The following is a 24,836-nucleotide window of genomic DNA, read 5'->3' as shown; positions in this document are numbered from 1 at the left end:
TATGAAGAAAATAAGAAATACAATGCAGTTTGTTTGCAGCCGTATTAGGCAAAGTACAGTTGAGATCTGGAAACAGCTTTTACATCGTGTAACATGGTTCATTGACCCATCTTCCTTTTCCACTTCATGTCTCACATGGTGTTATTTAAGACCTTGGCTTTTAGTTTCAAAACAAACATCATGCCGGAGCCTTCACTTAGCCACAACAGTATGCCCTCAAATTGTAATGAGGCACAGAATTAACCGACCACACATTGTTTTAAACACAGTGCCAACTCCTGATAGTGTACTTCCCCCCTGCTATTTACTTCCTTTGTTTACTCAAGCGTCAATGTTTGACATCAGCAAAGTAGGATAAATTACAAACCAAAGAAAAGTGTGAACAGCACAGGGCAGGATGTCTAATCTCCATTTACACTGAATGGGCCGTGCCGTAGTGGTGACAGTAACATAAAACTTGTTTTCCCCCCACGTGGATGGAACTTTGTGTTTACTTTGGCACATACCGATGCAAGGGACAGATTTTCAGTGTGAGAAGAGAGGGAAGAGTTATGCTGATCTATATAAGACTGAAGATGTCTTTGATAACACATAAATCAAGTTCACTTGAACACCAATAGGATAAAGCCAGTGAAATGTCTTCATAATAAAGCTATCTGTCATCGGGAATCCGATGGATTTTTAAATCATCATGATTATTCATCAGTACTGTTGAGCCTGTTTTTCATACTTACCCATTTTTATCTCCAAACACGTAACTGCCATAAAGTCTTCTAGACTGGCAGCCCCTGTAGATGAAGCCCCCCACAGGTGATGCTCCTCCACTGGACTGCAGGTCATAGACAGAAGGCTCATTTTCTAAGGAGGCACAAAGAGTCAAAGGTCTGATTTAGGCACTGCTGCCTGCATGTATCACCAGTAGACAAATCTTACAGGCAGTCATCTCTATATAATCAGATATAATATATAATATCATAATATTCATAAATCTGCATCACTCAGTGATTATAATCTACTGATTTACTCAAGGAATAATTATTTTAATTCATGGCAAGTGCTGTTTTGTTTGTGTTGGAATCAAAAGGATTAAGCATGTTTGCTTAATTTTCTCTATTAGATATAATGGTTGTGTGGTTCCTATTAGAGACATCCCCATTCAATAACTTAATTTAAATTGGACAGCAATACATTTGACTTCTTCCTTGGCAGCCAACATAAACTTTAATACGTCTTTATCGAAACTGGAAGACAATGTATGAATCTTTTATCAAAAGTGTGATTTTGAGGCAGCATGGCATGTTTTCTGGATTACAGTTGTCTTGGCAAGGGGAAACATGAATGGAGGTTTGTTGCCTTTAAAAATTTATGATCCAAGACATGGTGTGCTCATTTCCAAACTGCAATCACTTTAGGGTTTGGGTAAGCTGGCTAAATAAGGCATTTAGCCAGGTGAGAGGTGTTCTGGCACTTGGATTGGAATTGGAGGGAGAGATAAAAGGTTGAAGGATTAATTTGGTTTGCCAAAAGCATCACTCATTGTGGCAAAGATAACCAGCCCAATGCAATTTGGAACAAATAGCGTAATTTGTGTTTTTTGTGAAGAGAAGAAAGCTAAGCATTGTCAAGGCACGGCTGTTATTGATTATTTTCTCAATGTGAGAAGAACTCAGCTACTCTCAGCTGTGTTTCAACAATTGTAAACCATCATCTAGACAGTTATTGTTGTTGACAGCTTTAAATCTTTCTTATGGACACAATCTCGCATTCCCTTGGCAAATCTACACTCCACAAGGGAGGAATCCTTCGCGATCACATCATTTTTACATTTAACCTTCACTATCTCTGCACTCAACCTGGTGTGTTTTCTGAACTTTTTGCCAAAACATCGTGTTCTTACAAAATGAAAGACATTCATAAAAACAAGATGTAATTTTCAGCAGAATAAATATGAAAGGTTATCCAAGAAGTTAATGTATTTTCATTTCTTTCTCCAGACGTAATGCCATCAAACAAAACTCAAAGGCAAAGGTTGCACTCGTTTATTTTTATCATGAGCTATTAAGATTGCAAAATAATGAACTCCTTTCCAAACTTTAAATTTGTGAATATTATCAACATTTTTGGAAAATCTCGTGGAAATTTTAACTCACCATAATCTTTCCCCTTTGTAATCTCCAGTATTCTTCCTGCTGATGTGTTTTTGCCAATGGCATCTGTACAGAGGATCAGGAAGCTCCCATTGTCTGTCTGAAGCCGATCCACTGCACACCTACAGTACAGAACATCAAGGATGAGTACAGGAGAAAGACACCAACCAAGTACAAAGATGGCTTAAGAACAGTCAATAGTTTATAAAACAGCAGTTATTAAGGGCAAATTAGCAAAATAGCTGACTAAACTAATAATGTTTTTTTCACTTAAGAAATACTGAAAAAGTTTTAATTGGTCATCAATTTGAAGTTCTTCATCATGGCGTTGTGGAAGTTTCATAAATGTTTCACTCACCTGCCTGGGTCATGTAATCCATGGGCAAAAATTTCAGGTGGCTGGTTGGTACTGTTGAAGTAAGGGTTGTTCCCCGGTATGGAATAAGGTGATGTGCAGCAGTCTGTGTCCACATCTACCCTCAGGACAGACCCTGTGAAATCACTGCATTCAAACACACAAACAAAATACACTATTCATGATAGTAGGAGCTAGGAAAGGATGCAATCTTGGCACACACACACACAAACACACACACCAGCACTTGATTATTTATACTATAATTCTTAAACCTCTGAGCTCACCTGAGTCCATCCATCTCCTCCATATCATCCAGGGTGATCATGCCATCTCCCAGGATGATGTGCAACAGACCATCAGGGCTGAACAGAAGTTGACCGCCTAGGTGTTTCCTGTGCAGCTCTGCCACTTCCATCAGCACCCGCACAGTCCGTGTGTCCACCTGGTTCGGGTTTTTCCTAAAGAAAAACAATACGTCTTTGTCACTGGGTTTCTGTCACAGAGTGCAAACATTATGGGTGCTACATTACAAAGTAACTAATATTTACAACATCTCTATACATGTTGTATATCACATGGTTTTATAAATGACTACTCACTCTGGTTGTCTCTAATTACTTCAGAGAATAATTGGGTAAAGTGATACCAAGGCATGGATATGCAAACGCTGACATGACATAACAAACAAAATCCAACATTAAATGAGTTTAAATAGTTTGTTGTCTGGAGACATTTAGTCTACATCTAATGCATTGTCTCATTAAAGCAAAGACAGTGGGTGGAGATGTAACACAGTCTTCAAAATGTTGCACAATTTCAAGTGCAAAGTGAGGATTTGGCTTCACAGTATCAGCAACAAATATTTCATGATGTGTTATTTTGGGTAGTCCTGCAATTTTGTAAAAAGTAGCTTGCCAAAGAGAAAAAAATGACTCTCTTACACAACCATCAAATACTTTAACTGTCATTTCTCTATTGGACCCTCAAATTAAAGACTATACACTGCAGTCACCAAGACTGCATGCCAAGACCATAATTAAGATTAGATCATTAAGTCAAACATACAACTGTGATTATGCAAATTAAAATGTAACACTTCAAGAGGTTCGTGAGAGAAGATTGTTGTCTTAATCACAGGTGTGGGATTAAGAGAGGTGCAAATGAACGCCCAACACATATTCAGCAAAACATTGTGTGCACACTGAAAGTTAGTGAGGTGTGACGTTTGACCAACTTTCTAAATCCCTGTTAGACAAAAATGCTTGATTTCTTTCAGCTGCATCATAAGTAAAAAAAAGTATGCTGTGTGGCCTTGAAGCTTTCGAATTTACTTTGGTTACCATGGTCTCTGGCAAAAATCTGTCAAATCAATGCTGTTGGATTGGAATAGCATACATAATCCAGAACTTTTTATCGCATACCATTTCTCTAAAGCCTCTCTCTAAAGCTTACAATTTTTACACATTGAATTATTGAGCAAAATGAGAGCATGCAGGCTAATAAGCAGGCTTTGCATTGCCGGGACATATTAATCCTCAATAGGTAATAGATGAGTCGGTTGGTAGTTGTGTAGACTATGAGGCTTTCAGGCAGTGAACGACCCATATTTGAAGGTAGATTTGGCACACACTTCTCCCATTACCTCGAAACGGTGTATTCAACCACACGGAGAATGTGGTCGTGTGGTCCGATGGCCCAGCGCTCTTGGTTGGTGGTGTAAGAGACGTAGAGCTTGCCATTCTTCTTGTAATTGGGGTGGAATGCCAGGCTTAGCAGGCCCCTTTCATCTCCACCCTGCAGTCAGATGAGAAACACAAAAGATCCAGGAGTTAATTATGTCCCTCCTTGGCTTCTGCTCGGCTGTGTGGGGTTGGAATCACCCCCCTCGGTCATCTTCATCATCACCAAGACCACTACATGCAACCCCTACACACCCATCACCCCCCACCTCCTTTAATTCTTCAACCTCTCTAATCCCCTTTTTTATTTATCCATCACATTCCCTTTCACACCCCTGCTATTCTCCCATTCTCTCTTTTTCTACCCTCGCCTGTTTCACTTCACACCTTCACCAACCTCCTTGAATATACCATTACCAACCATTATAAAGCATTTGACTCTGGGTAGAGCTGCACCTCCTCTACAACCCCCCCGCCTTTGCCCAGTCTTCTCTGCAGCCTGGGTAATGTGCGCTTGTCCACAGGGTCGGGGGCCCCTGTGACGCCCAGGCCCTCCCGGTGGCCTCCATTGTGCAGTGATTTGTGTGTGTAATCTTTGGGGGATATCCGTGAATGCTACGCTGAGTGGCTGAAAGAATTTATTAGCTCACTCACAGTTCATAGAGAGCACAAAAGTGCAGAGTGCTTCAGTCCGTGCTTTTTGCTCCCCGTCCTCTCCGCTCTTTCCCGGTTTACACAAAATCCATGCAAAATTCAAGGCTTGGAGGGGTGGGTGGGGGAGCTGCCAACTCCCACTGTCTTGGCAACATGTTTAGAAAACATCCAAATTGCTTGTGTAATATGTAAACCTTTGTCTCACCCCGGAGGCAGCTACATCAGTTGTCACTACCCTGGTGGTCCTCTCATCATAGTTAGCTGTAATAATCAGCTACAGCATTTCATTCCCCAGGCAAGGCAAGCCAGGTCAGTTTTTTTTAAATGTTGTACTCTCTCTCACTATTTCTTCTTGACAAAAGAATGACCAGAATGCTAGGCTTAGGTGTGAAGAATGTTTACAAAGTGGTCCCTGTGTGATTGTATCCTTTTAAAACAGCTTGTTGCTTTTTTTATTTCACTGAGAAAACATTTTAAAAAGTGAGCATCATGCAGAGAAATGATTTTACTCATGGCAACAAGCAAGTATCATGTCTACAATTAACACAGCTGTATATATATATGGACATAAGGGGCAGGCTCTTGATAGGTGTAGTCTATGTCACAGGCCAAGGAACACACATAATAAATTGCTGTACTGGATCTCGTAGTTCTCTTTGGACTGCGTTAGACCTGGCCCGGTCAAACACAGCAGTGACACAGGCCACATACGAATGCAAAAGAGATGACTCTTTGCAAAGGAATGTACTTGAAGTACCACTGAGCAACAACAGAGACCCACATGATAAGCCACAGGGGTTCTATCAATCTGAATATGAAGTGAAATTTTGTTAAAGTTGACAAATAAATCTCCACCCAAAAAGGCAGAGTTCTTCCACAAAAAATTTACGAGTACTACTAAATGTCAGATCATTGAAGTCAAATAAAAAAGGAGCTATGTGGGAGTGGATGCAGCCCACTGTACAGCTGGATGTTAGTCAGAGTCGAGGTGAGTGCACTTGCCAAGGAATGTCAAAAAAGTTGCATGTTGGGAAGAGAAATTCTCAACCTCACCTTGAAATGCTGGACCCATATGTTGGATTTCGGGATGCAGTGACCCACATCCCGAAAATAAACTCACTATAGGGAGTGGGTCAAAGACCACAATTCCAAAGAGGCCTAGATCCGGAGCCAAAGGGGGACCACCAAGATACACAGTGGTCAAATGGGCTGAAATATTAGCTCCCTTGCTAATGACTAGCTCCTTCAGCAGCAGGCGAACAGCAGAGCTGGCACCGGAGCCATAAGAAACAAACACTGCATTAGAAAGCTTTTCACGGCAGAGCCAATCCATGAAGACACCTTGATTAAAAGAAGACAGAATGCCAACCTGTGGCTCCTGAGCACTGATCAGGGTAGACCTGCTGCCAGAGCTACAGTGGGTAAAACATTCTCAGCTCAAAAAACAATATACTGTTCAAACAAGCTCATTTAGAGAATTACGAACTTCAGGCTTCAAAGTCAACTCCAAAATGAATTTTCAGGGGTTTTGTGCTCCCTTGTGTCATGGTACATTTTATCTGCTACATTACCATCTGTGCAACATTATACTAAGCTGTATCTGCATTATTCAATCAATTTGTTTTTTTTTTACATCTACAGTACATATGAATGTGTATGAGGGACAATATGGGGGTAAACTGCAGGACTCTCTGTTTCATTGTACACTTTAACTTCATATTAATAATAATAATTTATCTTTATAATTTCTTGACAACAGATGTGAATGTTGCTGATTATAACACCCGCCATCTCCAATTGTCTTTCAAACTACACCAATGACTCCGCTGTGTCAACCTAAAACACATTCCCTCCATTTTTCCCTTGAACATCTTTGTGTTTTTCATGACCGCCATCATTCTTCCACAGCCAGGCAGGGGGTTCTGATTGAATCTCTCACGAGGAATTATCTCTTCATTTTTTACAAACACCTGCCTCTGCATTCCTCTTTTCCCTCCAATTCTCTTCTCTGGGGCTCCGGCTTTGGCACTGTCAAAGTGTTGGCGTCATTCCACAGAAAGCTGGGAAAGTGAGGTGCAGGGATGAAGAGCGGTTGTTATCTCACATCTCACGGTGCATTACATGGAATGCTGGTCTTGTCTGAGCGGCAGAGGCAGTGACACACACACACACACAACGCTATGATCTCCAATCCTGCAGGGGCAGCTGTCTTTCGAGTCCTAGTAACGCATGTGTTGGCTCATGCATTGTTATCCTGAACCTTTTGATCCTTCCTCAGTGGCTCGTGGGCATTCCTCCACTAAAAGACATTCCACATGAGTTGATTGGAGCAAAACAATGTCTACGCCCTTCACTCAAATACTACCTGATGCATCTACACTTGCACCTCCCTTACACACAATATACACACTTCCTGTGTAGTATTCTGTGCAATGAGAATCTAAACTCCACTGCAACTCCTCCACCTGTTGATACATAAATCCTATGACAAGCACACAGCAATCCCATGATACATTAATCCTCCCACCAACCAAGAATAAGATATAATCCATCATCTGGACCATAAAGTTCATAGAATAGACATTTTCTTTGCCTAACTGTTCTGCTTATTAACATCCATCTTTCACGAGGAGGCATCCCGCTGTTTGACAATAATTGTGAGATCAGTATGAGTTTGACTCTGCCTTCGGCTCTATTCAGAGTAAATGGTGAAGATGAGGCCACTTGATTTAGTCTGTATGAGAGCAGCCCTGAGCCTCTGATGACCACTGAGAATGCGGAGCAGCTGTCAGCGGAGCAGGAACAGAAAGAATAACATGCTGTGACTTATTTGTTTTAACAGTGAAATATTTTATTGCAGGCCCCCCTCGCCCCTGTTACACAGGCTAATACATGTCAGTGGACTGTCAAGCTTTGGGTTGCCGCTCACAGATGTCTTCATTTATAATACTCACTGTCATTATCACACATGCTACTCTCAAGGGCCTCTTATAAAGCTGAACTTAATTGCAGTTGTTGTCATGTCAAATTGTATTAAAATATTTGTCATTTACTTCTTTATAAAGCTTTCGTAACTCTTATATGCTCAAATCACTGCTGTCCAATAAGAAGTTCCTCTAGGAAGATGGCGTCTTTCTGAGCCACACCTGTATGATTGGCTGTATAACACAGGCACAGTCTAATTTTGTTGCAAACTGCATTGTAATTTACTGTATATGGAATATTGTTTAGTTTTCTGGCTCCAAAGTGAAGTAACAAAATTTCTTCTGTTTTGTTTAATTTGGTGTGTATATGGCAGAGAGTTGCAGCCAGTAATGTAAACACATAACACACTTTATTGTTCCCTTACAAATAACGGCAGGTTGATTGAAATCCAGTATCGGTCATTGCTTTACTAAGAATGGTGAAAATCGGCTACATTCACCAATTCCTAAGCACATCCTGTAGCGGGGCCCTGTCCAATTAGGAGGTTTGTCCACAACTCACCATCATGTTAGACGCGTGTGAACGTGAGCCAATTGTGGAGAGACCACTGTGATGATGACATGGGTAGTGTGTGTGTGAATGTGTATGTATATGTGTGTGTGGTAGGTGTGTGGTGGGTGGGTTGGGGAGGAGCAACTGGAGTATAGAGATTGAATTTCAGGAGAAGAACACCCACAGCGCAGCTAGGAGCCCACACCACCACAGCACAGCATTGTTTCTGTGCAGTTCAGCTTAATTGGCACCGGGGGGATCCATGGAAGGAGGGGGATAGAAGACCAGGAGGAAGCACAGAACATTACAATCAAAGCATGTGCATGGAGCTGATGATAAACCCGTTATCTGCCCTGTCTCCAGGGGGCCTGGGTTCCTCTCTCTGTATAAAGGCACCTCCATCCTGTTGATGCTGCCAGTAAACACCTTAGCCCTCCCCTGGTTCTGTTCAACCCGTGTGGCTGGGAGCCCGTTCTGGCAGCCAACATCACAGAATAGGACTCCTGGGGCCTGCAGGGGATCGAGCCACATCTAATTGTCATAATGATCACTTTATCCACAACCAGTTTGGATTGAATGATGATAAGGGAGCACTGCAGAGCAATGACAGTATCCCGTAGGGGGCAGTTGCATATTCAATTGCTGTGCTCTGTTTGACTCCTTATAAGCAAAGGGTCTTGTCAGTAGAGAAGCAGGAGGCATGCGTGATAGATAAACTTCCTGTCTGAGAGTGTGCCCTCCAAACATCCTAGCTTCTCCCTCTAGGGCGATCTAAATAATTTCTGAACAATTCTCAAACTCAAAATCTGAGATGCAGCAACGATTACGGATAAAAAATAAACATCAAGACATTAGAGACATTACTCTGAAGATTGCAGTGTCTACGATATCCACAGAGAATTCTCAGAGCTACAGCAGCCTATAGGTCATATTGCAAACAATTTATGTCTGTGTTACGTAATATTTCCACTGTCATGGAGAAGATATTTCAAGAAGCACCTCTTCCAAAAAAAAAAGGCAATTCCCTCACACACAAACACACACACACACATCTATCCATCTGCAATGATTTATTAAAAGTCGACATTCCAGTCACAAGGACGTTTCTAAAGATGTGAACTAGCACCACAACACACAAGTGGTTGTTGGACCACCTCCACGACACAACGGATATAACAATATCCAAAAATCTGCAACAGGCTTACAAGATTTATTCATGTGCACCTTTATTTCTTTTTTACTGCCCTGCCGATGTTTATGTTTCTCAGACAGGGCACAAAGCCAAACAGAAGTAGAACACATGTTTACTTGCCCCTTGACACCCCAATATCCTATCATGTCCCCTCTTGGCAGGCAGACTTTCTTGACAGTAGGTGGTCAAGTAAACAAGGTAAATGCTACATAGGTGCCAAATCCTGTCAGAAATACAGACATATCAGCCCCTTCGGCTCCTCACTCTATCGCTAACCACTCATTATTTCACCGGGGAGAGCAGGAGAAAGCAAAGAAATATATGATAAAAACTTCTTTGTTGAAGTGAATGAAGAGTGGAGACAGGGTTACAATTTAAACCTGGGACAGAGTTGTTTGACTGTCATTCCAGTCGTCAGGTGGTATGTGAGTTAGCCACAATGTAGTGGGAAAGGCACCATGTGGGATATTAGAACCCTTATAGAAACAATATGGGAGAAATTAAGAAAGCCATTAACCCATCTTGTGAGAATTAGCAGAAAATTAGCAGTGAGCACAATGTGTGCTGTATGTACAGTTAATTAGCAGATAATAGTGTAATGATTAGCCAGATCACATTTGATGAATGACTGCTTGTTTGGAGTAATTATATAATTAAATACTAATAGTGAGCAGGCACCACTTTCAAGGGATTTGTCTTGGCTGGATATATTCCTCACACGTTTACATAGGTGCAAACACTTGTGTTGTAAAGGCTCTACCACATTACTTTCTTACGCTAGCGATGTAGCAAACAATTTTTCATACTCATGTTCTTTTTCCTGTTTACATCTGTGCTCAAAGTACATCCATATTATCACATTTCTCTGTAATCCATCCAACAGTATTAACACTATAAAGGCTGGCTCATTCCTACCTTCAGGCCGCTCTGCACCAGCTTGTGGATGTCCAGGAAGGGCTCCTTGATTAGCTCGAGGTCATGGTTGAGTATCCTGACAATCCCCTCCCTCTCCAGGACAAAGAGCCGCTGGGATCCATCCCCGCAGTGCACCACAGCCACCGGCTGCCTCAGACCACTCAACACCTCCTGGGCACAGTAGCAGTTGTGTTTGTGTTTCCTGGGTAACAAGAGAGATACAAAAGGTCAGAGGCCGATGGTGGCGGTGAATAATCCAGTTATAAGGTAGAGGGGGTGTGACAGAATTTGAAGTAGTGGTATGTGAAAGGAAATAATCAGCAGTAAGATACAACAACCTAAAATGATTTTTATGACATTGTGGAAGATTTTATATGTTTTATGGGTGCTTTGATTGTGTCTTTAACCAAGACAAACATTTAAATGCACAACAGAAATCCAGGTCATCATTGTGTCTGATTGCTACCAGCATCTCTTTTGTGCAACAACTCGTGTGCAGGATGACGGCAACAAGTATGCAGTGATTTCCACCTGCAGTCTCTAATCTGAGTAACACAGTCTGACTTCATACAAAGGATCCACCGGTTCTCTTTATCAAATCTTGCGCAACAAGTATATAACAACACAGTTCTACATATTACACTTGTTATATGCAGATCTACCTGGCTGGGGGATAAAAGCAGCTGACGTGAAACACACATTTGATATATAACCAACTAACACAACTAGCCGTCATACATAATGATGGATTTTTTCTGTTATCTATGTGATCTCAGGGTGACCTACATAGCACCAGCCATGAAAATACTGAAAAAGTGCACCACCACTCCCACTGTGCATTGCACAAGGAGCACATGAGCATTTCAGCTCTGTGCCTAAATTCCCCAAAACAAAGAACATAATTTTAGCCAATAACTGTGACTTAATTTTGGCACGTTCGAAAAGTAACAGAGTCCTGCTCACTGTCATTTACTTGATATCTCTGAAAGGATAAGGGGCTAAAGCAACAAATAAGCCAGAGACTCTGGCTTAACTTTTGGAAGTTATTTGACTGACTGGTGGTTGCTGTTATTCAGGTGCACATGCTGCTTGGCCTTCTTGCCTCAGGGGAAACAGAGATGAAAGGCATCCCCCCATGGACAAAAGGGCAAAGCCCTCTGTGATGTACAGACCTTTGCAGTGAGGGAGGCAACCAGAATGACGCAGGATAAGCATTTTCATTATGTGAGCAAAGCTGAGCAAATGCAGTCTGGACAAACTTTAGGATTAGAGGACAGATGGCACAGAATCTCTGTCTGAGAGTATGGACCATGTCAAAATGAACCAGTGAACATGTTACTGAGGCCATGCCTTTTCCTATAAAAACAATAAAAAGATCTCATGAGTACTAATAAAGCTTGAAAAGAAAAGTTCACTTGGCTGAAACAGATTAAAAGCTATCCAAAGCTCATTCAAAACAATAATGTGTGATTCTCCCATTGTGTAAATCAAGTCTCAAATGGATGAATAACATGTAAAAGTCAGACTACAAACCTGTTGATATCTTCTATTATCTCATCTCCCAAGTAGTTGGAATCTTGCCCTTGCGGTTGCTTTCGTTGAAAATCTGGGAAGCACAGGCTGGCATCTCTCCTCCCATAGTATTGGCAGAACTCATCCACATCGGCTTGGAACAGTTCTAGCAAACCCAAAAGATGCAGACATAGACAAGAGGGTCATACACTTGCTGTACATACTGCATGGTTAAATGACTTCATACAATGAGGCTCATGTAGATGGCTCAACTCAGGAACTACAAAGAATATTCTCTGAACATGGTTTTCATGGTACTTAAGTTCTGTGTGTGCTGGCTGTAGCGCATGTGGCTGTACTATATGTGTGTACACGCACGAGTATGAGCAAGACAGGACAAAAGACAAAAACAGAGGAAGACAGAAAGGATGTGTTGGGGAGGGTTAGAGTTATGCTTGATGAGCCAAACCAAATCCTGGCTAGACTGGGCTGAAATGAACAAGTGAAGAGAAACTGGGCCAAACCAAATGTATCACAGATTAGACAGGGCTCTGCAGTGAACTATGCCTCCTCCACAGAGCAAAAAGATTGCTTTCTCGATTTAAGTTTACACTGTCCGTTTTGATTTATGAAATGATGTTTGTGTGCTAGTCCTAATGGATTCCTATGGAAAAGACTCTGAGACTGGGTTTCAGCAACACAGTAGTTAACGATAATACAGAATTTGAAATACACTCAACGCAAGATCAGATGTGATCAGGGTAGTAATTTCCTCTATTTGGCACTAAAAATATCGTCAATCAGCTGGCTTGTGGATCATGTGGGTATTGGCTTGGTGTCTTATTGTTGATTGGCATTCCCAAAGTAGTATTCTTAAGATACGCTTCTCCAATATGCAATTTCAACATGATCCTGAAAGTGGTGAGGTCCAAAAGAAGAATATTCTTTATGATTACTAGAAGTGGCCATATTGGTTATCTCACTCAACCAATGTGTCTCTGGCAGTGAACTCAACTCCTCTATGCTCTGCAACTAAATACTACATAAAAGCCCAACCTGTGTTTGATATTAAATTATTGTCACTGGCCAAACTTAGTAAATAACACCTCAGATAAACAATGCAATAATGATAAAATTTCACATCCATCTAAAAGCAAATTGCCTCTAGACTCATCATCACAAAAGCACAAAGCCCTGACCTTTGTGACCTGACTTTTCAATAAAGGTACATCATATCTTAACTTATCTTACCTTTCAGGAGTCATATACCCCTCATTCAGCTGGTCTAGAGGCTTTGCTCACACACAGCTTTAACACACCATGACACAAACCCAATCAAGCTATCAACAACAAAACTACATTGGATATCAGAAAAATCAGTGTCAATGTAAAATGATGCTAGTGAAATCGGTCATCATATTATAACAGTTCACAACATTTAAACTGGCACAAAAAAAAAATGCAATTCTTTCTGCAGACAAAAGTTTTGGGGGTACACAATGTCACAGCTGTTACTATTATTGTCAAAATCAGCATGTCAGAAGTTATTTTCCATTTGCGTAACTGTGTTTATTCAATTAATTGGAGAATATTTCTTTTTATTATTCCTGCAATTCTTAGGGATCCCTAAATCCTCCTTTAATGACCCCAACACTTGTTCTTTCCTTCAAACAGATGTGACTGTTTTGCATTACTCAGTAACACATGGGCACAGCATGTGAAATGAAATAATCAAGCTGTTAAATACAGCATGTAATTCCAAATAAACAAAAATGTTTTCAGGTAGAGAGAGAGATTCTCTGCTTGCGTTGCCAACAAAGACATGATGTTCCCAAATGCTTGACGAGTTGTGTCTCAGAAACTTTCTCCCAATGGACCTAACCTTTTCGATCTGCTTTCAGGGCCTGCCACATCGTCTAAAGTGGTGAATGATCTTAATATGAATTGAGATTTCACCTCTGTGTTTTGACACCTTCAATCACTATATACTCCTAGACAAACTGGAAAAATCAATTTGGCATCTCTCATGTGGTTAAAGATTCACAGATGATAGAACACAATGTGTTTCCTATAGTAATACAAGATCTACATTTTTCTGATGTGAAATATGGAGTACCTCAGGGCCCTCTGCTTTTCTTTCTTTATATTTCATCTCCTGGCCAACTTATACACAGGCATGGAATTAATTTTCACTGCTATGCTGATGATACTCAGCTGTTTGTGCCTGTAAAGGATAATCATATCCAAATTATAAAATTTGAGGCTTGCTTGTCTGCTGTAAAGAACTGGATGTCAGGTAATTTCCTGTTCCTCAGTTCTGAGAAAGGATGCTGATCATTGGCCCGGCTCAAAATAGACAGTTTGATGAAGCAACAGTAACGCTCAACAATGTCGATGCCCTTTAAATTCAAATTTAAAACTCATTTATTCACCTGAACTTTCAGTTTGTTGCTTGTTGTTTTATTACCGCAGGCCTTGTACCTGTTACGACGCGTCACCATCCTTCTGGCAGGACGGCCTTAGCCTCAGTGAATATATTAAGCCTAGTAGGATATATTGTTGTGCAGTTTGTTGTCCCACAGGCACATGAGAAAACAAGCTGTGTGCCCTCTCTCTCCTGCTATCTCTGCCTAGTTTCTCTGTCTTGTCTTTTCACTTTTCACTGAGGCTTCTCTGTGCTGGACTATCGACCGTCCTGGCAGCTCTCTTTCTCCCCTGGCTGTTGGTGCCTCATTCCAGATGTTTTGGATCTCGATCATCCTCCCTTCTTGTTTCACTCTCTCCCTTGTGTGCATGTTGTCCTTGTGCCTCTCTCCCCCTTCCTTTCTCCTTACTGTGTGAATGGTGCACTTGAGTGTTTCGTCTTGTGAGTCTGTGTAGTCCGTCCTCTTTCCATTTTTCATGGTGGACAGGAGGTCATCTGGATTAAGTACTGTCTGTTTGGCAGCACCTAGAAGTTGTGTCACATCCTCCCGGATCCATATTCTTCATAAATTTTTCAATAAACTCTCTCTCTATCCTGATTTTGACTTCACCTGGCTTGACTTACTGATTGCATTCCACTAATCCAGTGTGTTAAATCAAGATAAAACTACTATCACATCATTCTTTTTTTCCCTTGACCTGCTGGTGTACCTAAAATGTTTCAGTGCCAGAACAAAAAGTGATCTGCGTAAACATGCAGTTACACACAGCTACGCCTCCAGTCGGAGAAGTCACAACATTATTCCCAGCAAAAAGCAAAGTGTGCAGTGGGTCTCAGAGGCCCTTTGCGACCTAAAAACAATCTTGCCAATATTGTTTCCTTTAGTCAATCCCTCAGAGGACAGAGGAGAGAAAATACACCAGTGATAAAAACACAAACAGGACTCTCCCTGTCTCTCCTTTCATCTCCCTCTCCTGCCACACACCGACCGCAAGTGCTGACCGCACCAAATACTGGAGGTGATAGGATATCCCCTCAAACATCTAAACACAACATGAAGATCAAACACGCAGAAACACACACACACACAGCTCAGGCTATACCACCCAGCCACTTGTGTCTGCAGTTATCTTAACCATGCTGGTTGGGGACCTTGGGTGCAGGGTAGAGGGGTGAGTGAAGAGGAGAGGAAGATGTGAGGGAAGAGGAGTAAGGGGAAGGTGGGAGGCCTCCTGGCAGGAGTGAGAGTCAAGGCAGTAAATGTCTTTATGGAGAAATGGGGGCTAACTATATGGCCTAATCAAGGGCCGGTAGCAAATTTCATGGTAGAAGGACGACAATTATGGAAGCTGTAAAGGCTACTGTTTCATTTTAATACCTTCGGTCAGTGATTTTGAATTAGCAAAAGTTAGGGACATATGTTTATGGTTGTGGTTATATTCACTCTCATTGCCTTGTATAATATGATTCACAGACACAAATTAAAACAGAAATTTGTATTAAATATTTAAAACTGCCAACACAGATATTAGAGATTTCCCTCCACAGTGGGTTTCAATCTAATTTATCTTTTTGTCTTTAGTAGGATTACTACTAAAATAGGAGACTACTAATAAGATATTTTAAATCCACAAGCTTTGACAATAAGTTCCACCTTTATTGTACTGTGTACACGCACAAAAACAAGACTGGAAAAGAGTATGAACTAAGCAAAAGAGAAGAAGAAGAGCATGCAACAGAAAAAAAAGAGAAGGAGCGAAGAGGGGGGCTAAAGACAGAGGGAGAGAAAGAGAGAGAGAGCGAGAGACAGAACTCTGTCCATATTCCCGGCTCCCCAGCGCTAAAGTTATACTTCCATCTGGTTATCTTCCAAGGCAACCTGGGTGGCCCACCCAAAGTACTTGACATCTTGATGCACTTCAGCAGTTTTACATACACACAACCTTTGTAGAAAAATAAATGTGTCATTCGTCACCACATATGCTGATCTGTGGAGGGCTGAAGGGGGGGGTGAGCAGGGAGGAGCGCAACGGTGAACACAAGAGGGGGGGGTTCTTCTCTTGAGCTTTTTTGGTTTGAGTCTCTGAGCCCATATGTCTGTCAGCTCAAGAGCAAGTAATGCACCTCCAGACAAGTCTTCTACTTCCCTCCTCTCTCCATGCTCCGTGGAGCCCAACTCACCAACCTCAATTGTAGCTCAAGTGTTGTACGAGACACGCCAGCAGGCCATTAGATGCAGACTCGGATGGACTCGGATGGAATGTATGTGTTTGATATTTGACTTGAGCTTGCAGCATACCATGTGGGTGGGTTGCAGACAAGTGTGTTTGAAACTGTTCTCTGTTTGCAAAATCTCAGCAGATCTAATCAGTTTGTGGCGACAGAGATTGGAAGAAGACTTGGCTGGAGGAGAAAATACACTCAAAAAGTGTTTGATCATGTTTGGTATGCACTCTGAAGGCACAGGTACCTGTGATCTTGCATCCCTTCAAAGAAAATTCTTCTGAAGACCAAAAACTTTCAGAGGGCAGAAGGGTTCCTATCATTTAGCAGTGCTGTATCCACAAGGAAAACTGTTGCATCAATTCGTTTTTTTTCCATGTTCTGTGGATTCTGAAATCTTGTAGTAGAGCTCATGGTCAGAGATGACAGCGGCCAGTACAGTAACACTTCGACTATGTTTAGATTCATGTGAACCTACTGCTCAAATGAAAACATGCTGGTGGCAGAGCATGAGACAGACACCATTTATGTCTGAGGAGGGCAAAGTACTGGGCAGTCATGTCTAGACCACAGCTAGGGTGCTTATGCATCCCAAATACAGAATCAACCCCAGGAGTTGAGTCTGATGAGCAGTATCCAGGAACAGATCATAAAATAGTTTTTTCATTTTTGCTCCAGTCCAGTTTTCTGGTACACTGGTCAGGCTGGACTGGCTTTTGTTAGTGCATGTGAGATATTTGTTTTCACACCCACCTTTGCAAATCGAATATTTTCCATTCATATGTCAGGAAATGCCTCCAATCTGTGTATTGTTACTACGCTCAAGGTCTTCAAATAAGTCACATTTTTTGCAAATTTATGCTGATTAAAATAAACCTGCACGATCCAAATAAACCTAACAGAGACGAGAGAACCAAACTTTTTGCACCTGGTGCCATAAACAGTTAGTCTGAATACTGCGTCATAAAAAACACAAATATTGCTCCACTATTTGCTAGTCCACATGTGCTCGATCAGTCTGCAGACTAATCGGCAAACTGGTGTTGTGTCTGTATAGCACACATACACTGTGTGGCGAGTAATTTTACTGATGCATTAAAGTGCAACAGTAAAGCAAGGAGTGAAGCAAGCGAACGGGTGAGACAAGCTCAGCAACAAATGGAGGTGAGGTCAGATGAGGTAAGAGCTGGATAAATAAATATTCACAGACCAGACTACTGACGCACCACTTCTTGCATAAGTCCAAAAATCTGCCAGTTCTACATGTGCAGGCTGAGTCTCAATGAGAATGAAGCCTGCAGTGAATTTTAATTCATCACAATCAGACGTGTCAGTTTCATTTCAAATGTACAAGAGACTGAAACGAGCGTGTATGCCTACTTTTGAGCATCAGCGTGGTCGTTACTGTCTGTAAAATTACCTGGTATGTGCCCCCTGCAGGTGTAGTAGAACTCGCGGCAGAAGTCCTGGCATAGCCGCGGCAGGTCTGGCTCCCTGTGTGGCATCTTATCCATGTCCAAGGAGTGGAACAACACCTGGGCATTGGGGGAGCAGCGAGCACACTTGATCTCCTCCAGGAGACGTCCACATTCGGTGTTGTTGGTAGAGAAAATCTGGAGACCACACGCAACAAGGACCCATGATTAAACTGGTGGGCTGTTAACTTTTACTTCTTACTTCCACTTTAACAAACAAGCCACCATGTAGTTTAGGATTAGCTGGACATTTGGTGATATAACATCATAAACATTAGACTATGAAGTCAGGAAAGTTTAGATTGTAGGGTGCATTTTCTTCATCATAAATCTCTGACATCTTAAGACACTGTCTGAAATTTGCAAGAAATACACAAAATGATTTGTTTTCAAATGTTTCCAGTGAGTCTAAATTACCTTTTTAAGGCAAAAACTTAACATTTGTTTTCTAACTTTGTTACACGTCTACATATCAGTCCATGTAACGTGTAATGCGTAGAAGTTAAATGGTTTTGATTAAATGTTTAGATCATTCCTACAATAAAACACAGAGCCTTCACCAGACTTTCCAATTTAACAGCCCTAAATTAGCCAATCTCACCCCAGTTACCACACAGAGAGTCAGTGATCTCTACTTAACACAAATACTTACTTACAAGTTACAACTGTATGTTAACAACATCTTTCTCCCACATGACACATGCACAGCTTAGCAATAAGGTACAAAGCAACACTAGATGTCATAAAAGCATTACTGCATACCCTGAATCATATGTTAAACGTAAATGTCAGCCTGGAGTGTTTATATTCGACATGATCACATTTGACTTGTGGTTAGTTTAGATCGTTGCTCTTTGGGACGGTATCCTGCGGAACAATTTGTTCACACAGCAACTTCCTTCTTTTTCATAGCATCATGTGTAAAATGAAGAATGAGGAGGGAGACAGACAGTAACTTGCATAGTGTGAAAGTCTGCAGCATCTCTACCACAATCTGCATGAACGTTCGCACCACTCACACTGCAAAGACACTCCACATTTTCACTGGTTATGCTGGTATAGCCACTTTCCTCATTTCCCAATGCAACATTTCTTTATAGAGTTTTTACAAAACTGGAGTACACTGATGTTTTCTATCCTATCCTAACAACATTTTCTATAATATCCAACTCTATAGCCTTTGGTACCAATTTGTTAAACACTGAGGTTGGAAAATCCTGTCTGTTTGGATAAAAAACCCAAAGAAATAATCTCATTCACTGCTTACTTACCCAAGTTCATAAACAGTTAAAGTCAAATTACAATTCCCATGTCTGACAGATCTCGGAGCATGAAATGAATGAAGCTAAATAAGACCCTCAAAGCCTGACTTGGGGTCATTACGCAAAAGTACACAAAGAGTTAATCCAAAAGAAATTAGCAGGATTATTTACATAACAAATTAGCTGTAATAAAACACAATGTAATCTGTTTTAGGTCAAGAGCAGCGCTGCTTGGGCAGCCAGGCAGGCTGGTAGTGCTTTGCTCTGTGTGAGGTCCATGTGTAAACACCAATTTAGAGATAGACAGGCACATCATTCCCACTCTGGTATCAACAAATTAGCAGTCTGTCGAAGTCAATTAGACCAGCGGACCCAAGGCCAACATATGGATGCCTTACACTTTACTCTGACTGCCGAACAAGCTGCAACTGAGGAAAAGTTTTTGTTAAGTTATTCAGAGCTGTGTTTACTCAACAGGTGGCAAAAACCTCTGGCAAAACCTTAAGGGGCTATCTGAATGATCTACTAACTCATACAGTAAATCTCTCATCACAAAAGGCAGTGTTAAAGAGGGGAAATAAATTGTAGCATGTTTGAGATCCCTCTGAACTGAATCTCACTTTTTTTTTATCTAATAGTTTAATTGACATTTTCCTCAAAAAGGGAGCTCCAGGCTGGCTATGACCCTGTATGTGTGGTGTGCTCCTCTGTCTCCGTGCCCTGTTCACTCATGCCATGTAGTGTTGTGGGCATGCCTGCCCTCCTGCTCTAAATTGCCCATTGATTCTGTGTGCCATGGGCTGGCACAAGGTCCACGGAGAGTAGCATTTGTGTGCTCTCAGCCATGCCCTGTGTCCATATGTTGCTGGGGATGGGCTCCAATGTTGCCATCATCCAAACCAGAACAAGTGGACCTTTGTTTGTTGTCTTTTGCTGAATCTCAGAGAGTACGTTCCTCAAAAGCAGGGAGAAAATGGCAATGAGGCTCAGCTGTTGCACTTTTGCTGAGGACACACTAAAAGCAGGTCAAGAACAGAGCCACAATCAAACAAACATCCAGCTACAATAACATAAAATGGTCATCAATGCATCCCCAGGCTATTTTAGATGTTTACATTACATTACTCTAAAGTTGGCCCCAAACTACGCTGCGATACATAGACTCATATGGGAGAACAGCTGTTAGGAGGATTACTTCTTTTTTACGATAGCAACTGCATAATGGCGTTTGCCAATGAAATTAACACAACAAACATCAACATACAATGCCACATGTTGAAAAAGTCACTTGCAATTGCACAAAAAAATAAAAAAAATAAATCAGTGACGCTCTGCAAACCTCATATGGCCAGAGAGACTGAGAAGAGCACTGATGTAGGCAACACTAAGCCTAAACAAAACACTTGTCCTCAGGGGAATAGGTGTAAGTTGGTTGGCAGGGGGATATAGTGAAGGACACACACCCTCTCAAAGGCATTAACACTTGGACAGGGCTGATGACTGGGGGAGAGTGATGTTCTCCAGCTTCTCCCATTAGTGAAACCAACAAACACAATGGTGTTGTTGTTATTCTTTTGCCATAATCAGAAAGGGCTCCGTGTGTGGGCAGTGTAGTGGGGAGGAGGAGAAGTCGAGTTCGTCCTATTCAGTCCCCCCTCTCTTCTCCTCCTCCTCCCCTCTCTCTCTCTCTCTCTTATTTGCATGACTTGAGCAAATTAAATGATGCAATATGGCTTTTTGTCGCAACACAAAGTAAGATACCACCCAGCCACTGAATGATTCGAGGAGTGGTTTACATGAGAATGGCCCGGTGAGGATCCAACGGAATCCGCTACAAGTTTTGGCAAAACACGTCGCTTTTTTTTTTTAAATTTCTGTCCCACGGAAACTGAAACTAATCTTACGTGACACTTTAACACACGATTAACCACTTCGGTCGATGCCATAACGTCCACAGGACTAGTTAGGTTAAAGCGTTTGTACACATTGTGGAACTTTTTTTAAACGTCCAAACGTTCGGCGAACGAATTCTTGCACGTTAACGTCGAGTAACCGTTGAACGGCTTTTTTTTAAAAACAGACGACGAGAAAACAGCTCAGCTTCCAGCTTGTGGTAAAAAAAAACAAAAACAAAAGGGTTTGATAACAAACAAACAAAAAAACAAACAGGGTACAACCGGGTTCCTACCTTTCCGGGTACATAGTTTAAGCCCCCTTTCTCCTGACAGTTGTAGCTGACTGTGGCGAGAAGTAACGTAAATCGGCGAGTGATTACCATGGTAACGCCGAAGCGCATTGGACAGCTGAAAGATTCAGATTGCGCAAAGCAAAGACACCGAAAGATGCAAAACACTTGCGAAATATGGACATTTACTCGATTTCAGAGGCAGGTAAGGCTAAAAAAAGAAACAACTTAACCCTTATAGAAAACACAGAGAGACCTTACATTAGCTAAATAAGCTTTGAGGCGATATTATAAGAGATTTAAAAAGCATAAACACCATGATGAAATGAACAGTGCGTGCGGTAATTGAGATTTTACAAGGTGAACCTGTGCAACATACATTATGGTAAGCTCACCAACCATTCAGTGCCACATTATATCCCCTGTTTGAATGTTTAAAAAAAAAAAGACTTTTATTTTAACATAGCTCAAGGCAATTTCCCCCCTGACCATCCCAACATTCAGCTGTCGACAATAAGAAGCAGAATGACAATACACCAAGGCTTGTAAATGCATCTCCTGGGGGCGGTTTAGCAGTAAAATAAAAAACAACCACTACTTAATTTAAAGAAAATACAACGTGGTGGATGTGCATTAACCTACCCTTGCATCCCTGCGGTGCAGGATCTGATAGGCGGCTCTCCTGGTGGGACAGCAGGACACACGGGGATACAACCTGTGGCAAACTTCGCCGCTGCTGCCGTCAAGTAACACTTTTCTCTCCCTTTTCTTCAGCCGCTTGGGCAAGCTTCCGTCGTAACATCTTCTCCTCCTGGGGCTAAGTTCTCCCCTCTCGCCGAATTTTGCGTCTCCACATTCCCACACGTTGACCGCGATGGCCAGGACGAGCACAAATTGCAAATGCTTCATAGTTTTTTTTAAAAAACCATAAAGAAATATACAAAAATAAAAATAAAAAATGCAAACAAAAACAAAACAAGATGTGCCCCCCCCCTTTTTAAAAAAAATAAATAAAAGTTGGGTTAACCTGCAATGTTATATATTTATATTTATTTATATATATATATATATAGTTTTATTTGGGCTATATTCCTCCAAGCAGCAGATTACTACAAAAAATGACAAATATGCTGTTTGTCAGAGCAGGTGTCCTGCATTTGAATCACTGCTATAAAGAAAGGTGTTTTTAAAAAAAATAAATTATTGTTGCTTCTGCTTATATAGTACAACTGAAAAATAACACAAAAATAAAATAAAAGCAAAAATAATAACACAATTTATCCTGATGAACACACACACACATACACAAAAATCAAAACCCTCCTCAAAAAAAAAAAAAAAAAACACCGTGAAGTGCAAGAAAAAAAAAAGAGCCGTGACGTTCCTTTAAGATGTAATTCCTTTTAAGCACAGCTCGGCGGTTTGTGCATGTACGGGGTCAAAACAAAAACATATAAGACATAAAAGTTGTCTCTCACTAAAGTCCTCAGACCGCTCACATGTTTTCCCGTGCTCTTTCCTCCTTCTTTTTAACCAGCGCGCGAGAAGAGGAGCGAGCACAGTGACGTGTGACTTCGCGGGGGCGCGCATGTGGCCACAGTCGCGTCCACGTCGAGGTAAACAGTTACCTGGTAGAGAGCGGAGGACGGAGAGGGGAGACAGTGGGAGACTCGGTGTTGGGCTCACTCGACCGAAAAAAGTAAAGGAGATTTAAATGTGTCATGTAAACACAATATATCCAGTTATTCTTTAAATAGTAACTAAAAGATGCCCTATCCATATATCATATACATTATATAATGTATACTGTATATAGAGTAGCCTTATTTCTCTGCTTTGCTCCTGCTCCCGTGGTTAAGTCATGTTAACCTCAGTCTCTGTTTTTAATTTATTTGCAGCTGTTAAAATATCTTTCGTATTAACTAAGTACAGTTACACCAAAACAGTAGAAATATGAGATACTTGTTCAGCACAGACTACAATTTATAAGACAATATTGCACCGCAGAGTCATATTTTACATACAAAACATATGGTGAGTTCATGAAATATGATGCCTTGTTACAGATGAACAGTTTAAAAAGTAGTCAAAATTAGCTCCCTATTGACCACATAAAACATTTCTTAGAAGCTTGTGCATCAGTAATGATAATTTAATATATATATATATATATATATAATGTATTATGATATAACTCTTACAGGTATCTGTCTTTCTTCGTCATACTTTTCTATTTCTAATATTTTTGTTGTTTTCCGAAGATTTTGATTGCTTTTGATAGAGTATTTTTACACTGCGGTATTGGTACTTTTACATAAGTAAGGAATCTTCCCCTGCTGTCCATATGCTGGAGTTACTTCATGGCCATGCATGTGAGCCAAGTCTTTAAAATATTTGAAAAATGATCCATACATTTTTTTTTTCTGTTCTTGAATAACTGAGCTTATGAGGAAAGCACTTAGATTTCTGCGAGACACTGACATTATGAAAATGGATATTATATTACATCACAAACTGTGTCATGGGTGTTTGACTTTGTTTCTAAATATGGTCTAAAAGGTTTATTCTGGTAGCCGCAGAATGAAGAATCACATGTGTTAGGCAGTGGAAAATCGGCTACATTGTGAATCAATCACTGTGACCTGATGCCCAGCAATTTGTTGCCCGGCAGTTGTACATACTGTAAGGCATCTTAATTTGACTCCTGATAATACCGAACTAAATGTGGGACAAATCCTCTTTCATTCCTGTCTTCAGAAAAGTCTCACGATAGCGATCCGAAAGGGAATGTCCAACCATGGCAATTACTGGAGAAACAACAGCCCTCCCTCTTTCTGGATACACAGAGAATCTGAAATCAGTTACATTAGCGGCACCTGTTCTTACTTGGGGGTCTCCGGCACTCACCAGAGCCCCAGCTCAGCTTATCTACAGGAATCTGGAGCGGGAGGAATCCAGGAGGGGTTGGTTTGATTGTGGGCAATTATGGAAATGACTGTGTGTGCTATGAAGCCGTGGCAGACCATGCCAGATCTGACCCCCCACCCTCTACATTCTTTACGTTACCCAACTGGAGACATTTCAGGACCAAGTATAGCCAAAGTGCTACTGCAGTATTCTGGATGTAAAGGAGGGAAGGAACAAGACCATATGCAGAGAAGGAATCTGCCACCACCGCCACCACTACTACCACCAACAACACTAGAGCTCCTTGCAGACAAAAAGAATATAACTGCATTGGCGAACAGCGTGAAAACATGTGGGATGCAGCTGTGGAGCAGAGAAGAGTACATCTGCTGGGAGAGATAGACCATTAGAGAGAATCACAGTTC

General features: G+C 41.3%; 1 protein-coding gene across 2 annotated transcripts in view; it reads right to left on the bottom strand.

Annotated features, from left to right (window-relative positions):
- The window catches only part of hhip (hedgehog interacting protein), a 33,464-nt gene extending 11,000 nt beyond the window's left edge, over positions 1-22,464 (bottom strand). The window contains exons 1-9 of one of the 2 annotated variants that reach the window (XM_019256066.2): positions 22,147-22,464; positions 18,003-18,195; positions 11,956-12,100; positions 10,423-10,624; positions 4,148-4,299; positions 2,790-2,963; positions 2,506-2,649; positions 2,151-2,269; positions 735-858 (exon numbers count right to left, since the gene is read on the bottom strand). In XM_019256066.2, the coding sequence (XP_019111611.1) occupies positions 735-858; positions 2,151-2,269; positions 2,506-2,649; positions 2,790-2,963; positions 4,148-4,299; positions 10,423-10,624; positions 11,956-12,100; positions 18,003-18,195; positions 22,147-22,413 (1,520 nt within the window). In that variant the 5' untranslated portion in view covers positions 22,414-22,464. Of the gene's footprint in view, positions 1-734; positions 859-2,150; positions 2,270-2,505; positions 2,650-2,789; positions 2,964-4,147; positions 4,300-10,422; positions 10,625-11,955; positions 12,101-18,002; positions 18,196-21,507; positions 21,624-22,146 lie in introns of those variants that run through there. The other variant, XM_019256067.2, reaches the window with a different exon arrangement.
- Positions 22,465-24,836: the final 2,372 nt, after the last annotated feature.

This window comes from Larimichthys crocea, chromosome X (assembly GCF_000972845.2).
Source record: "Larimichthys crocea isolate SSNF chromosome X, L_crocea_2.0, whole genome shotgun sequence".
NCBI lineage: Eukaryota > Metazoa > Chordata > Actinopteri > Sciaenidae > Larimichthys > Larimichthys crocea.
Note: the sequence above shows the minus strand (reverse complement) of the source record. Positions and strands in the feature narration are given on the sequence as shown.